This window comes from Mandrillus leucophaeus, unplaced genomic scaffold, assembly GCF_000951045.1.
Source record: "Mandrillus leucophaeus isolate KB7577 unplaced genomic scaffold, Mleu.le_1.0 Scaffold622, whole genome shotgun sequence".
Taxonomy (NCBI): Eukaryota; Metazoa; Chordata; class Mammalia; order Primates; family Cercopithecidae; genus Mandrillus; species Mandrillus leucophaeus.
The window spans coordinates 1924776-1939198 of record NW_012106720.1 but is presented as its reverse complement, the minus strand read 5'-3'; the positions used below and the strand labels follow the sequence as shown (position 1 = coordinate 1939198).

The 14423-nt window shown below is 42.7% G+C and overlaps 1 protein-coding gene across 1 annotated transcript in view; it reads left to right on the top strand.

The window, feature by feature from the left end:
- The first annotated feature begins 1496 nt into the window (after nucleotides 1-1496).
- The window catches only part of TUB (tubby bipartite transcription factor), a 64125-nt gene continuing 51198 nt past the window's right edge, over nucleotides 1497-14423 (top strand). The window contains exons 1-2 of the mRNA XM_012000253.1: nucleotides 1497-1681; nucleotides 2297-2344. Of these exons, the coding sequence (XP_011855643.1) occupies nucleotides 1524-1681; nucleotides 2297-2344 (206 nt within the window). The 5' untranslated portion in view covers nucleotides 1497-1523. The remainder of the gene's footprint in view (nucleotides 1682-2296; nucleotides 2345-14423) is intronic.

Sequence of the window (14423 nt, the reverse complement as noted above, 5' to 3'; positions counted from 1 at the left end):
TCCGTGATTCTTGTATTTTCTGGAGGCCATGAGTGTGAACAGAATGTGCTCACTTTTGCACCCTTTTTCCATGACCACTTACAGTCTGTCCGCTTAGCAGATGAGGGTTCTGGGTTTCCAGGGTCCATTTGGGGTAGGGTCAGCAGTGTCCAGCTTTGCATCTGGGTATCACTTTTCCTTCTGATATTTGAAATGAGATCCTGAAGATTCCTAATTATTGTTCCAAGTTCTCGTTGAAAATCTGGGTGTAATTTTTATAAGAGCATGGCCGAGGATGGACCCAGAGGGGAAGTAGTGGGGCTGGAGGGAGGAAATGGAGAGACAGAAGGTGATGTTGTCATTAGGAGTTAAAGCCGGTGCCTGGTAGTAGATAAGGCTGGACAGTTGGCAGGATCATTGGGCAGACTAAAGCAGCTTAGATTCTGTCCAGAGGCAGTGGGGGTCTTCTGTAGTGTGTAAGTGGGCTGGGAGGACATGATCTTAGGAAGCTCACTCTGGTGTCAGTTGCAGGATGGATTTGGGAGGAGCAAGTTAGACATAGATGCCCATCATGATGCCAAGATCTGGGCAACAGACAGGAAGGCTCTTGCTCAGAAGTGGCTCCAGGGAAGGTGAGGTGCATAGAATTGAGAGATGCTCAGTAGATGGCATCAGCAGTGCTTGATGATTGTCTGGATTGGCAGAGGAAGGTGGACAGGGAAAAGCAGAAAGCTACAATGGTGCCTCAAGGGGCTAAGTGATGTCACTCACAGAGACAGAATGTATAGAGTGAATGTTCAGACTCACAGGAAGTCCAAAACTGCATACCCCAATGTGAGGTGCTGTGGGACATCCGGGGTGCAGGGTCCAGAGAACAGGTAGGTAGAGTTTAGAAGAGGGCTGGGTCCACGATGCAGACTTTGATGTTCTCAATGTAAGAGTTGTGGGAGATGAGGCCTTGTGAGTGGATGGGAACACCCCAGGTGCATTTCAGGTGAAGCAAGAGGTCAAGAGGCTGAAGACACAGATGAGCAAATCCTAGATCTTCCATCAGTCCCTAGAAGGCACGATGTGTGCCCTTCCCAGCACACAACCTGAGCCCTAGCACAGAACTGGCCACAGAGAGGGCAGCGGTGAATGTGTCCTCTGTGGTTCCTCCAGATGGAGCCTTTGTCCTCAGTGCACTTGGCTCTGCCAGGGTTGCTATAGTAACCTACAGATGCAGAGAGACTTGGCCTCCCCATTGCCATGGAAACCAGCAATTGAGTGTCCCTGTGTGGCATGGCCACTGAGACCTTGAGGATTCAGTCTGGTCCTGATGGGTTTGGGAGGGAGACTGCACCAGAAGACGTTTCCATGTCCTAATTAATGGGTGATGGTGGTTGTTAGTCTGACTGTTGCCACGGTGATGAAGGGAGACACCCAAGTGGGCTTGTGCTGGTTTCAGTACTGAGGCGAATACAGGGAATTTCAACAGGCTCCAGGTCTTACTGTGCAGCCTGAAGTGGGGCCATCCTTCAAACCCGCTCCATCCTCTGGCCACAATGGGGGCCAGGACACCTTTGCCTTCTTTCTGGGTTTCTTTCTTTGCCGAGACAGGGATTTTGTTCCCAGGAGGCAATCCCTGGCCCATGGGACCTCAGCATTCAAAGCAACAACACAGGAAACCTGGGCCCCTGAAACGGGGCCACCGAGGAGATCGGTAAGCTTTCAACATCCTGCCTTCAGCCCATGGGCCCAACCCCTGCGTCAGCTCCACCCACCCACCCTCACTGACCTCAATCCTTTACAGTCCCAAGGCCTCCCCTTCCTGATGGCGCTGCTCCCCCATCACCACATGGAGCCCCATAGGTCATCCCCCGAAACCCCTCATTCTCCAGACAGGTGATCAGGGAGGCTTCATTACTCCAGGAGCTGCCCAGGATCTCAAGGGGGTCCTCCACCACGGGAGTAAGGGCCTCTCCCCCAGCCTCCAGGGCTCTGGCAGCTCCACACTCCAGCCCTCTGCCTCTTCTGGAGGGCTCCTCCTTCCAGCTTCGGCCTGCCGCCCCTCCCCCCAGTGCTTCATTTCCACAGCTTGGGTCATCACTGCCCTTGTCTGGACTGCCTACCTGCCTGCCTGCCATCCAGGGCCTACAGAGTGAGCACTCTGTGAAAGTCCCTCTACCCTGATCCGTCACGTAACTCACCTACTGAGGCAGCTGAGACTAGGGCACTGAAGGAGGCCTTGAGTGACCAGGTCTGGCCAGGCAGTGGGCAGGGATGATGAGGTGAGGCTGCAAGGGTGCGGAGAGTCACCCCTTCTTTTCCTCCTCAGGAGAACAACCAAGAGGAAGTACTGGAAGGAAGGAAGGGAGATCGCTCGGTGAGCTGGAGGGGAGGAGGGCGTGCCGGCCCTGGGGAAGGGCCAGCCACAGGAGACTGCGAGGGAGGTGGGGGGAGGACGTGGGTGGCTCAGGGGCCATGAACCCCATAATGCGCCTGGGGGTGTGTGTGTGAAATGGGGTTTAGGGGAGGGTGTGACCACTGGGCAAAGCCTGCTCTTACTGTGTGTGACTGTTGTGGCCTTGGTTTGTCCCTCTGGGATCCTCCTGTGGTCTTTTTGCCCTGACTCTAACCGGGTGGTGCTGATGAGCAGGCCCAGAGGCCTGGGCTCTGTTCACCAGCCTGTCCAGGGACTCTTAGCCAAGCCACCTGAGAAAGGGGGTGCCCTCTACATGTGGTCGCACCATAGCTTAGGACCACAGAGGGAATCATGGTGGCAGAGCCTCCAGCCCCTCTGCCCTCCCATTGCCCAAACACCCAGATGTGGAGATGCCCTGCCCCAGGGGTGCCGTCCCAAGCCTGCTTTCTAATGTCAGGAGGTGGGTCTTGCCTAAGGCTCCTACCCAGGACCTCATTTGTTGTTTACACATGTTGGGGTCCCAAGGATATGTTTCTTGGCCCATGGGATGGTCATAACTGCCCTGTGAAGGAGGGGGTGCTGTCCTGTGTACAGATGAGGCAAAATGACAGGATCCTGTCCCCAGCTGCAGAGTGTCTGCTGAGTGTCCCCAACACCTGGGAAGTCTGCCTGTCCTTCCAAGGAACCAGGCCAGAGAAACAGGGAGCACCTGGGGCTCTGCTTTGCCTCCTCAGATGTCAGTTCTGGGTTTCTGATGGGGTTTGTGATGATGGTGCCCTAAAGGGATGCTCTGTGTAGAGCCAGGGGTCTTGGGTATGGCTTTCATGGCAGGGATCTCATTGCTCTCCTTTTCTACACATGGCCTCAAACCAGGTTGACTTTTTAGCCTAAAGAAAATCTCATGCAGAGAAAGACAGTGGTGTGGGGGAGGGTGTATCACTTGAGCCTACTTCACAGGCTCTTGGGAAGGAGCAGTAGGAGGAGGAGGGGTGCAAGTTGTGAACCCCAGAGGGGTGACTCTGCTGTGATGACTGTTAATGAGGCTTGAGACTTCAACTCATTTGTCGTGTGCAGCTGGTGTATTTTGAGTGATGTAAGTTGATGACACCCTCCTTCCTGAACCCACTGTCAAGGCTGCAAGAAATTTTTGAGATCCTACATCCAACCCCTTGTGTAACAGGCAAAACAGGCCTCAGGTTCTGAACCAAGGTCACACTGCAAGTTTGTGGTAGACTCAGAACTAGAACACAGGCCCCCTGCTCAGGGTTCTTTCTCTGTACTGCAGGAGAGGAAACCAGCATCACTGTGTGGGAGTCAAGGGGCTTCTCAGGAGTGAGTAGTCCTTTGGCCATGACCTTGCCTTATGTGAATGGAAGTTCTGAGCATAGTGTGAACTGTGTGTCTACAGCTGATGGCTGCCTGGCAGGGACTCTTGGCTATACTGGGTTTCTGGGCTGACTCATTTCTCAGGTTTGGTATCTCTCTACTTCATGTTGAAAGGTTCTTCCCTGTTGAAAGGCTCTGCCAGTATCCCTTAATATCAGGTAAAACTGCACAGTTCAAGATGGTGCCAGCAAGCATGATGTTTCCCCCATGGTGACACAGGGCTGTAAGTAGGGAGATGAGGAGCCAGGCATCTTTGGGGTTGAGGGCTGACTTATAGGACCCTATCTCCGTAGGTTTGGGATAGTCATAATCAATGGCAAAGTTAATGATCCAGCCACTTAGGGATATAGCAAAGCAAGATAACCTTGGCTTGTTGTCTTCAACTTGTTGAAGAATGTAATCTCCATTTCATCCACTCATTACTTGGCATCTTGGGATCGTTTGAAACTGTTCCACCTGTGAAATCCTAATCTTCAGAATGTACCTCTTATGCATTCTATCTCCCATACCTCCACCATGTCTGTTCATAGAGACCTCAGGCCCTTGAGCCCTAGTTTTTCTCCTCACTCTGAATCAACTCTTGTTCCTATTCTATCTAAGATCTGCTGCTTGTCACTTCAACTGCCCACCATTCACCACCTGGCCTCTTAGTCTCCTACCTCAACCTTAGAACATGGTAACTGCTTGCTTTCTTTAGTCCTTCATGAATTGACATTAGTCCAAATTCATGGTCTGCGGCCTCCAGCGAGCCCCCAGCAATGCCCAGCAGTCCTGTGACCTGGACCTGCTCCAGTTCCTCCACAACTATTTCAAAGCTCTCACATTACCCTCTTATTGGGATATAATTCATATACCATACAAGTTGCCTGTTTATAGTGTACAGTTCAATGGTTTTAAGTTGTATGACCATCACTACAGTCTATTTTAGAACATTTCCATTACTGTCCCCAATGAAAACCCATGCCCATTTGCAGTCTCGCCCTTTTCCTACACCCCCCAGCCTTAGACAGCCATTAATCTATTTTCTGTCTTTATAGTTTTGCCTATTCTGGACATTTCATATAAATTGAATCACATAATTTGTGGTCTTTTGTAACTGACTTCTTTCCTTAGTATAATATTTTCTAGGTTCATCTATGTCATAGCATTTATCAATACTTCATTTCTTTTTATTGCTGAATAATATTCAATTGTATGGGTATACCACATTTTCTTTATCCATTCATCAATTGATGAACGTTTGGATGTTTCCACATTTTAGCTATTATACGTAATGCTCATATAAACTCTTGTGACCAAGTTTTTATATGGACATATGTTTTCACTCCTTGGGTATATGCCTAGGATCTATGTTCAACCTTTTGAGGAACTGTCAGACTGTTTTCCCAAGTGGTTGCTGCATTTTACATCCCCACCAGCAGTATATGAGAGTCTCAAAGTTTTTTCACATTCTTGCCAATACATGTTATTATCTGTAATTTTAAGTATAGTCATCCTAGTAAGTATGAAGTAGTATCTCATTGTGGTTTTGGCTTACATTTCGCTGATGACTAATGATGACGAACAATGTGCTTATGTTTGTATATCTTCCTTGGAAAAATGTCTATTCATATCTCTTGTCCATTTTTTAAATTGAGTTATTATTTAATTAATTGAGTTATTATTATTATTGAGTTGAAGCATGCTTTATATATTCTAGGTACAAACAAGACACTTATCAGATATATGGTTTGCAGATATTTTATTCTTTTCTGTGGTTGTCTTCACTTTCTTGATGGTGTCCTTTGCAACACAAATATTTTACATTTTTATGAAGTCTAATTTATCTAGTTTCCTTTTGTTGCTTGTGCTTTTGGTGTCACATGTGAGAAACCGTAAGATTTCTTAACGAAGATTTCTGCCTATGTTTTCTTCTAAGAGCTTTATAGTTTTGGCTCTTTCATTTAGGTCTTTGATTCATTTTGAGTTAATTTTGTTATTGGTGTGAGGTAGGGGTCCTAACTCATTCATTTGAATATGGATATTCAGTTGTCCCAGCACCATTTGGTGAAAAAAACGTTTTACCGTCATTGAATGGTCTTGCTATCCTGTTGTAAATCAGTTGACTGCAAATGCAAGTTTATTTCTGTGCTCTCAATTCCACTGCATTGACCTATATGTCTATCTTTATACCAATACCACATTACCTTGATTACTGGAGCTTTGTGGTAAGTTTTGAGATCAGGATGAGTTCTCTACCTTTGTTCTTTTTCAAGATTGTTTGGCTATTCTGTATCCCTTAATTTTTTCTTACTTATTTTAGGATCAGCTTGTCAATTTCCACAGAGAAGCCAGCCAGTATTCTAATGGAGATTGGATTGAATCTGTAGATCAGTCTGGAGAGTATTGCCATCTTAATAGTCTTTTGATCCGTACGCACAGGATATCTTATTTATTATTTAGGTCTTCTTTAATTTCTTTCAAAGAAGTTTGTAGTTTTCAGTGTATAATACTGCACTTCTTTTTAAAAGTTTATTCCTCAGTGTTTTATTCTTCTTGATGCTTTTGTAAATTGAATTGTTTTCTTAATGCAAGTGTATAGAACTGTGTATAACTGATTTTGTGTAATGATCTTGTATCCTGCAAACTTGCTGAACTTGTTTATTAGTTACAATGATGTTTTAGTGGATAACTTAGATTTTCATTACACAATATTATGTCTTGTATGAGTAGAGATAGTTTTACTTGTTCCTTTCTAATCTGGATGCCTTTTGTTTCATTTTCTTGCCTAATCATCTTGGCTAAAACCTCTAGTACAATGCTGAATACATTTGTCTAGAATGAGCATCTGCCCCACCGCCCTTTTTCTGGCTGCTCTTAAGATTTTCTCTTTATCGTTGGCTTTCAACAAATGATTATGTGATGTCTTGGTATAGTTTTCTTCATGTTTCTTCCACTGAATGTCTTTTGAGTTTCTTGGATATTTGAGTATATGGTGCTCATTATATTTGAAAAAACATTGGGCATTATTTCTTCTATTTTTTTCTGCGTTTTCCCCTGAAACGCCAATTATGTGTGTTAATTTGCTTAATGTTGTTCCAGAGTTCACTGATACTTTGGTTTTCATTTTTCAGTATTGTTTCTGTGTTTTATTTTGAAATATTTCTACCTATACCTTTGAATTTACAAATCTTTTCTTTGCAGTGTCTAATTCCATGAAGTATATATTTTATTTTAGATACTATGTTTTTCATCTCGAAGCTTGACTTGCATCTTAATTATATCTTTCATTTCTGTCCTCATCATAGTCATATTTTCCTCTACCTTCTTTACATGGAGTAAGTTTATAATAGCTCTTTTAACATTTATGTCTGCTAATTCTGTCATCTGTGTCATTTCTAGGTATCCTCCTACTTGTAGTGTTTTTACCCACAACACTTCTAACACTAAATGTGTGGTTTCTTTCCACACCAACAACCAATTTGGCGACTCTCTGGATGCCAACTGAGGGTTCAGCAATTTAATTTGATTCTGTTACTAATTATAATAATTAGTTATTGCAGACCCCACAGATTAAGGGTTTAGTCCTGCAAGACTTCCCCCATTTCATAAGTCCCAGGTTGTCACCTGTACTTCTGGCCAACCAGCTATAAATTGGGGGCTCCTAGGACCCCTTCTCAGGTATGAACATTTGCTAGAATGGCTCACAGAACTCAGGAAAGCACTTTATTTACTCTTTACTGATTTATTATAAAGGATATAACTTAGGAATGGCCAAATGGAAGAGACGCCTAGGGCAAGGTATGCAATGGCGTGGAGTTTCCATGACTTCTCCAGGTGTGCCACCTCCCCAGCACCCAGATATGTTTACCTGCCAGGAACTCTCCAAACCCTGTCATTTAGGGTTTTATGGGGGTCCTGTTAGATAGGTACAGTTGATTAAATCATTGACCATTGGTGAGTGAACTCAATCTGTAGCCCTTCTCCTTTCCCCAGTGGCGTAGGGGCGAGCAGCAAGTTCTAATCCTCTAATCACATGGTTGGTTTCTCTGGCAGCCAGCCCCCATCATTAAGCTATCTAGAAGCCCACCAAGAGTCATCTCATTAGAATAAACTCAGGTATGGTTGAAAGTGGCTTATTGAGAATAAAAAAGATGTTCCTATTATGCAAGAATTTCCAAGGGTTTTAGAAGATTTGTGTCAAGAACTGGGGACAAAGATCAAATATATATTTCTTATTGTGTGCACTGGTGATTGATTTTTCTTCTAGTTATGCATCTTCTTCTCCTCCTTTTTTGAATGCCTGGGTAATTTTTGATTAGATGATAAATGTTTTAGATTTTACAACGTTGGGCTTTGTTTTGTCCTTTAATGGTTCATGCTGGGCTTTGTTCTGACAAACAATTAAGTTACAGGTTGAGTATCCCGAATATCTGAAACCTGAAACACTCCAAAATCTGAAACTTTTTGAGAGTCAAATGATGCTCAAAGGAAGGGCTCATTGGAGCATTTCAAATTAGGGATGCTGAACAAGTAAGTATAATACAAAGATTCCAAAATTTGAAAAAGTCCAAAATCTGAAACACTTCTGGTCCCAGGCATTTTGGATAAGGGATATTCAACCTGTACTTGGAATCAGTTGGCTCCTTCTGGGGTTTTCTTTTAGGCTTTGTTAGGGCAGGTCCAGAGCAGCCCTTGGCTGAGGGCTAAGTTGGCCTCACTACTAAAGAGTGCTCTTCTGAGGACCCTCCCTGATCTGATGTTCTGTGTATTAGGAGGTCTTTCTACTTGGACTGGTAGGAACACAGGGTATTTCCAGCCTTCTGTGAATTTCTGAGATTGCTCTGCTTACTTCTCTCTGTGGTTCATTCCCCAGCCTTGGGTCATTTTCTCACATGCATGTGCAGTACTCAGCCAGAGATGAGGGCAGCCCTCTACAGGCCTCCGAAGCACATTCGTGCATTCTCTCCCTCCCCTCCCTCCATCCCTCCTTCTCTTTCTCAGTCTCTTCCTCTCTCACTCTCTAGCTCTTCCTTGTGGAAACTCTTTCCAGGGAATAATCAGGGCACTGGCGGGGCTCACTTTATTTGTTTTCTTTCCTCAGGATCGTTGTCTTGCACTGCCTTTTGTCCAATGTCTGACTGTTGTTTCATCTGTTTCACCTGGTTTTTAAATGTTAAGGCAGAGACGTAAATCTAGGCCCTGTTACTCCATTGCGACTGAAGGCAGAAGTCTCTCCTTAGTTTTAGGCTCACCATTTTAAGTGCTTACCCTACATTCCCAACTGGATATCACACAGACCCCTCCAACTCAATGCATCCAAACTAACATCTTCTCTCACCAACCTGTCCCTCATCTTCTATTTCCTGTCTCCTGGGGAAAACCCAGCCCCAAATCTTAAAGGCCACCATGACCTCTTCTTCACCATTCCCTGATATTTAAATAAAATCCTTTCAGTTTCGTATTCTTTGTTAGTCCCAAATCTGTGCATCTCTTTCTTTCTCTCTGGCCACCAGATCACCTAGGTCCTCACAGTGTTCAGTCTAAGTGACCATATAGCAGCCTGCAAACTGCCTCTTTGCCTCCAGCCTATCTTACTCCAAGCCATGGGCCACACTGAAGCCAGAGTCACTTTTCCAAAGCATAGATAGGATCATATCATCCCCCACTTAATGTATTTCAGTGGATTCTCTAAAGCAGGGGTGTCCAATTTTTTGGCTTCCCTGGGCCACATTGGAAGAAGAAAAATTGTCTTGGGCCACACATAAAATACACTAGCACTAACGACAGCTGCTTCACTTTTTTAAAATTTGCAAAAAAATTTCATAGTATTTTAAGAAAGTTTACAAATTTGTGTTGGGCCTCACTCAGCCGTTCTGGGCCATGTGCAGACTGCAGGCTGCAGGGTGGACAAGCTTGCTCTGAAGCTTTAGCACAGAGCCCTGCATTCTTAGTGGAGACAAAAGGCTCTTTACTATCTGGTTCCTGTTACATTCTCCAGCATTGTCTCCTCTCCTGCCTCTCCCCACTGCCAGCTGCACCAGCTCTCCAAACTCATGTACTCTTTTCCATTTCTGGGTTTCACCTGTAGCTCCTTCCATTTGTAGTGCTCTTCGCTGTCTTCACCTGGTAAACTTCTCATCGGCCTTCAAGACTTGGTATCACCTCCTCCAGGAAGCCTACTCAGATGTTCTCAATCATATGCAGTGCTAAACTTTATCACAAGCCTTAGTAAATTTACATCAATCATGATTCTATCCAAATCTGCTACTGGGCTGTGATCTGTCTGAGGGTAAGAACATGTCTTACTTGGCTCAGTACCCTCAGTGGAGAGCCATGCACAGAATAGATACTCATTATAAGTGCACTGGATGAAGGAATGGAGGTGTGGAGCCATGGCTGGTGGAAATGAGATCCAAGGCCAAATGCCCTCGAGTGGCCTGGAGTCCCAATAGCAGAAGGGCTCCGTGCAGCAGGGTCTTCCTCCTAGATTCAGTGTTGAGCTTGAGAGTTTGTGCTGCCTCCCTGCTTTACTGCACAGGGGCTAACTTAAGGATCTTGCCGTTGCTACATGTATACCTTTTGTTTCAAAGGGAGCCCTGATGAATCATCCAAACCTGCGTGGAGCCTGAGCCCCAGGGAGGGTCCTTGGGGTGTCTGGGCCATCTCCTGCATGTGGCTTAGAAACTGTGTCACAAAGAGGCTGATGCATCCCAGGACATATTTCTTGAAAAAAGGATGTGATGAAGGTCTTTGATGACTGTGACATGCCACCATGCAATATAACTCTGCTAGAAAAGGTCCCATTTGCTCATCCATTTTAATAATTATTTATATCCTTTACTGTCATTTGATTACAAGCACCGTGAAGGCAGGACCGTGTCTTTTTTTTTTTCTTTCATTGTTGTGTCCTCAGCCTACAGTGAATGTACACAGTGAGCATTCAATAAATAATTTTCAAATGAATAATAATAGCTAACGTATGTTGAGGACTTATACCACACATGATTCTAGGCCATTTAAACATATTAACTCATTTAATAGTCACAGTAACCCTATGAGGTGAGTACTGTTATCATTCTCATTTCGCAGATGAAAAATTAGACACAGAGTGGTTAAATTGCCTGAGGTCACATAGTAACTGGTGAGGGAAGCTTTCAAAGATTTGATGAATGAATGAATAAGTGAATGAATGTTTTAATTTAAAATGTCCACAAAAAGGGACTACAATAGATGAAGGTGTTTTTTGTTTTGTTTTGTTTTATTTTAGATTTTTTTAAGAGATGCGGTCTTGTTCTGTCACTCAAGCTGGAATATGGTGATGTAATCAAGGCTCATTGTAGCCTAGAAGTCCTGGGCTCAAGTGATCCTCTCACCTCAGTCTACTGAGTACCTGGGACTGTAGGAATATGCTGCCAGACCCAGTTAATTTTTTTTTCTTTTTTGTGGAGACAGGGCCTCATTATGTTGCCGAGGCCAGTCTAGAACTCCTGGTCTCAAGCAATCCTCCCAACTTGGCCTCCTAAAGTATTGCAATTACAGGCATGAGCCACTATGCCTGGCTGAAGGCTGTATTTTTTAAAACAATCATCAGAGCATCAGACTTTCCATAATTTGGACTATTCATACTCAATATCAATTAATATATTTCTCTATATAACATGTAATGTTATGTAATTATATGTAAGATTAAATATATGCAATTAAGTATGATAATATTACATATAGCATATATCATTTGACATTACTGCATGCCAGACTCTGTATTGTTTTACATAAATTATCATATTTAATATTCATAATTCTGTCAAAGAGATATGAGAATCCCTGTGAATTCCCATGGTATAGCTAAGGCTCAAAGTGGTTAACCTCAAAGACAGAGAGCTTACTGCAGAGCAGGATTTGAACCCAAGTCTATTTGACTCCATATTTGTGCTCTTACCTGCTTTGCCATCCTCTCTTCTGTAATCAGCCCAAAGCATGGTCTACCTTGGGCTTTCCAAACTCTTACCCTTCTAGGAAGCTACCAAACCCTATGGCATAGTCTTCATTTCACAGCCTAACCCAAGAGGGACTTTCAGTGCCCCAGACAGGTTCTCCCAACCCCCATCCAGCAGGAAGAGCTGAGGCTTCCACAGCTCAGACCTTGTGGTGTGTCGTCCTGCTATTTTAGAACTTGAAGGGTGCCATATTGGAGGCCATCCTAGACCAACTAAATCAGAGTCACTGAGAGTAGGGCCCAAGAATCTGAATTTTAAATAGCTCTCCAGGTGATTCTGATGTCTAGGCAGATTTGAGAACCACTGGCCCAGGCCCAGGAAAGAGACAATGGATACTCCTCAGGAAAAGAAGTAGTGGCTTATTGCCCAGGCCACCTTCACAGCACCTTTTAGAACCATGGTGGCATTATGTGGTATATATATACATATACACACACACACACACACACACATACACATAAAATAAAATAACATTAATTTTATTGTGTAATTTTATTATGTTATGTAATTTTATTATATAACCATAATAAAATATGTTTGTAATCACTACATATTCATTGTAGTAAATTTGGAATACATAAAACAATATAAGAAAGAAAAATAAGATGACCTGTAGCCCCAACACCCAGAGGTAATTCCTACTGACATTTTGATTAATTTTCATCTTTAAATTTTTAATAGAGGTATATATAGTATACATGGAAATATACAAATTATAAGTGGACAGCTTATGATGAATTTGCACAGCTGAACACAGACAGTCATGTTAACACTACCTGGACCAAGAAACACAACATTGCCAGCACCTTAGAAGCCGGCGTTGAGCCCTCTCCTGATAAATGCACCCTCCCAAAGTAGTGATCCCGACTATTAGCATCATAGATTAATTTTGCCTATGTTTGACATTTATATAAGTGGGATAATTTATTATCTACTCTTTGAGGCTGGTTTATTTTGTTCAGTATTAATTTGCAAGATGCATGTATGTCAGGCATGTAGTTATACACTAGTTCATTTATTATTGCTGTATAGTATTCGAATGTGTGACTTGTAGTTTGTATATGCATTCTACTGTTCATAGGCATTTGGGAAGTTTAAAGTGTTTGGCAATTAGGAATAGTGCTGCTATGAGCATTCTTGTACACATCTTTTGGTGTATGTGTCTATGTGTTTCCATGAGGTATGTACCTAAGAGTGGAACTGCTGAATCTTATGTTCCATTCTAGTGGATGCTGCCAAAGTTTTCCAGAGTGGTTGTACCAGTACACTTTCATCAGCAATATACAAATCCCAGCTGTTCCATATCTCCACCAATACTTGGTCTTTTCTGTCTTTTTATTTTAGCTGTTCTGGTGAGTGTGTTGCGTGTGGTCTTATGGTTTTACTTTACATTTTCCAGGTGAATATAATGAAGTTGAGCATCTTTTCATTCATGTACTTCTTTTTAATCTTTTACTTATGCACCCACTCCTGGTAATCCTTAATTCATTTTTTTGAAAAAGTGAATAAGGCCAAAAAGCTTTCCATAAGTAAAATGTCCTGGTTAAAGTACTATTTTATTTTTCCCTTCAGCGAAGTCTATCATCTTAAAAATAAGTGACATCTAACTAGAATATCTTAAAGAAAATGTGTTTTCTGCTCTTCTGTCTCTTAGCTCTTTCTTCCTATGCTTTTGCTAACCTCTTAACTTTTACTGGTTTCACAATAAAATTGCATCCTTTTGGGGGATGTAATCTTATGAGATAATTGGCACACATATTCTCCAAAGAAAGACTAGTAGGACCATTAAAACAGAGGGAAAGCTTAAAGTCAAGGTAAGACAGGAAGCTTTCAAGTAGCTAATGGCCAGGACTAGTTGTTCCACTGGGAACCGTCAGGAGGGGAGCCCAAGGAGTGCAGTTGTGAGCATCTGAGAGTGGATGCTGAAAATGAAGTTGTTTCTTATATTTGTTTTGTGTTTTGCTCTGTTACTGAAAAAAATGGGCTTAAATTCTTAGGTGCTACTTTGAAAAGGATCTCAGGTGTTATCTGAAAAAAATGTGTAGTATAAGTTTGTTCACAAATGGCAATTATGTATGTTTGCGTGTGCCTATATCCTAACGACGTTGTGTAAACTGTTTTGTCATCTAAATTTTTCGTGTAACATACTTTCCCATATTGTTAAATATTATTGGACAAATACTCTTTTTAGTGGCTATATAATAGCTCTTTTGTGGATTTGTTGAAATTTAATCATTCCTTTATTTTGGTTATTTCCATAATTTCTAAATTCTCAGTGATGAATATATTTGTACATAAATCTCTATACTCTTATGATCACTTTCTTAGAATAGCTTCAGAGAAATGAAATTAATAGCTCAAAAAGAATGAATCTCTTTAAAGTTCTTTGATACATTCATATTATCACATTTCTTTCCAGAAAGGGTGTCAATCCATTCTCTCCCCACAGTATCTGAAGGGCCACCCTCACTGCATATTTGCCAGCTTGGCACTCAGTTCAACTACAGTGTCTCTTGCCATATAGAAGATGGTGATTTTTACCTAATAAACCTTTATGGCTTCTGGATTTAGGAACATGCTTAGAAAAACTCCCCCACTCCCTGCACATAACTAGAAGAATACTCTCTAACATGTTCTACTTACAGTTTTCTTTTTTATAATAAACCTTTAATCCT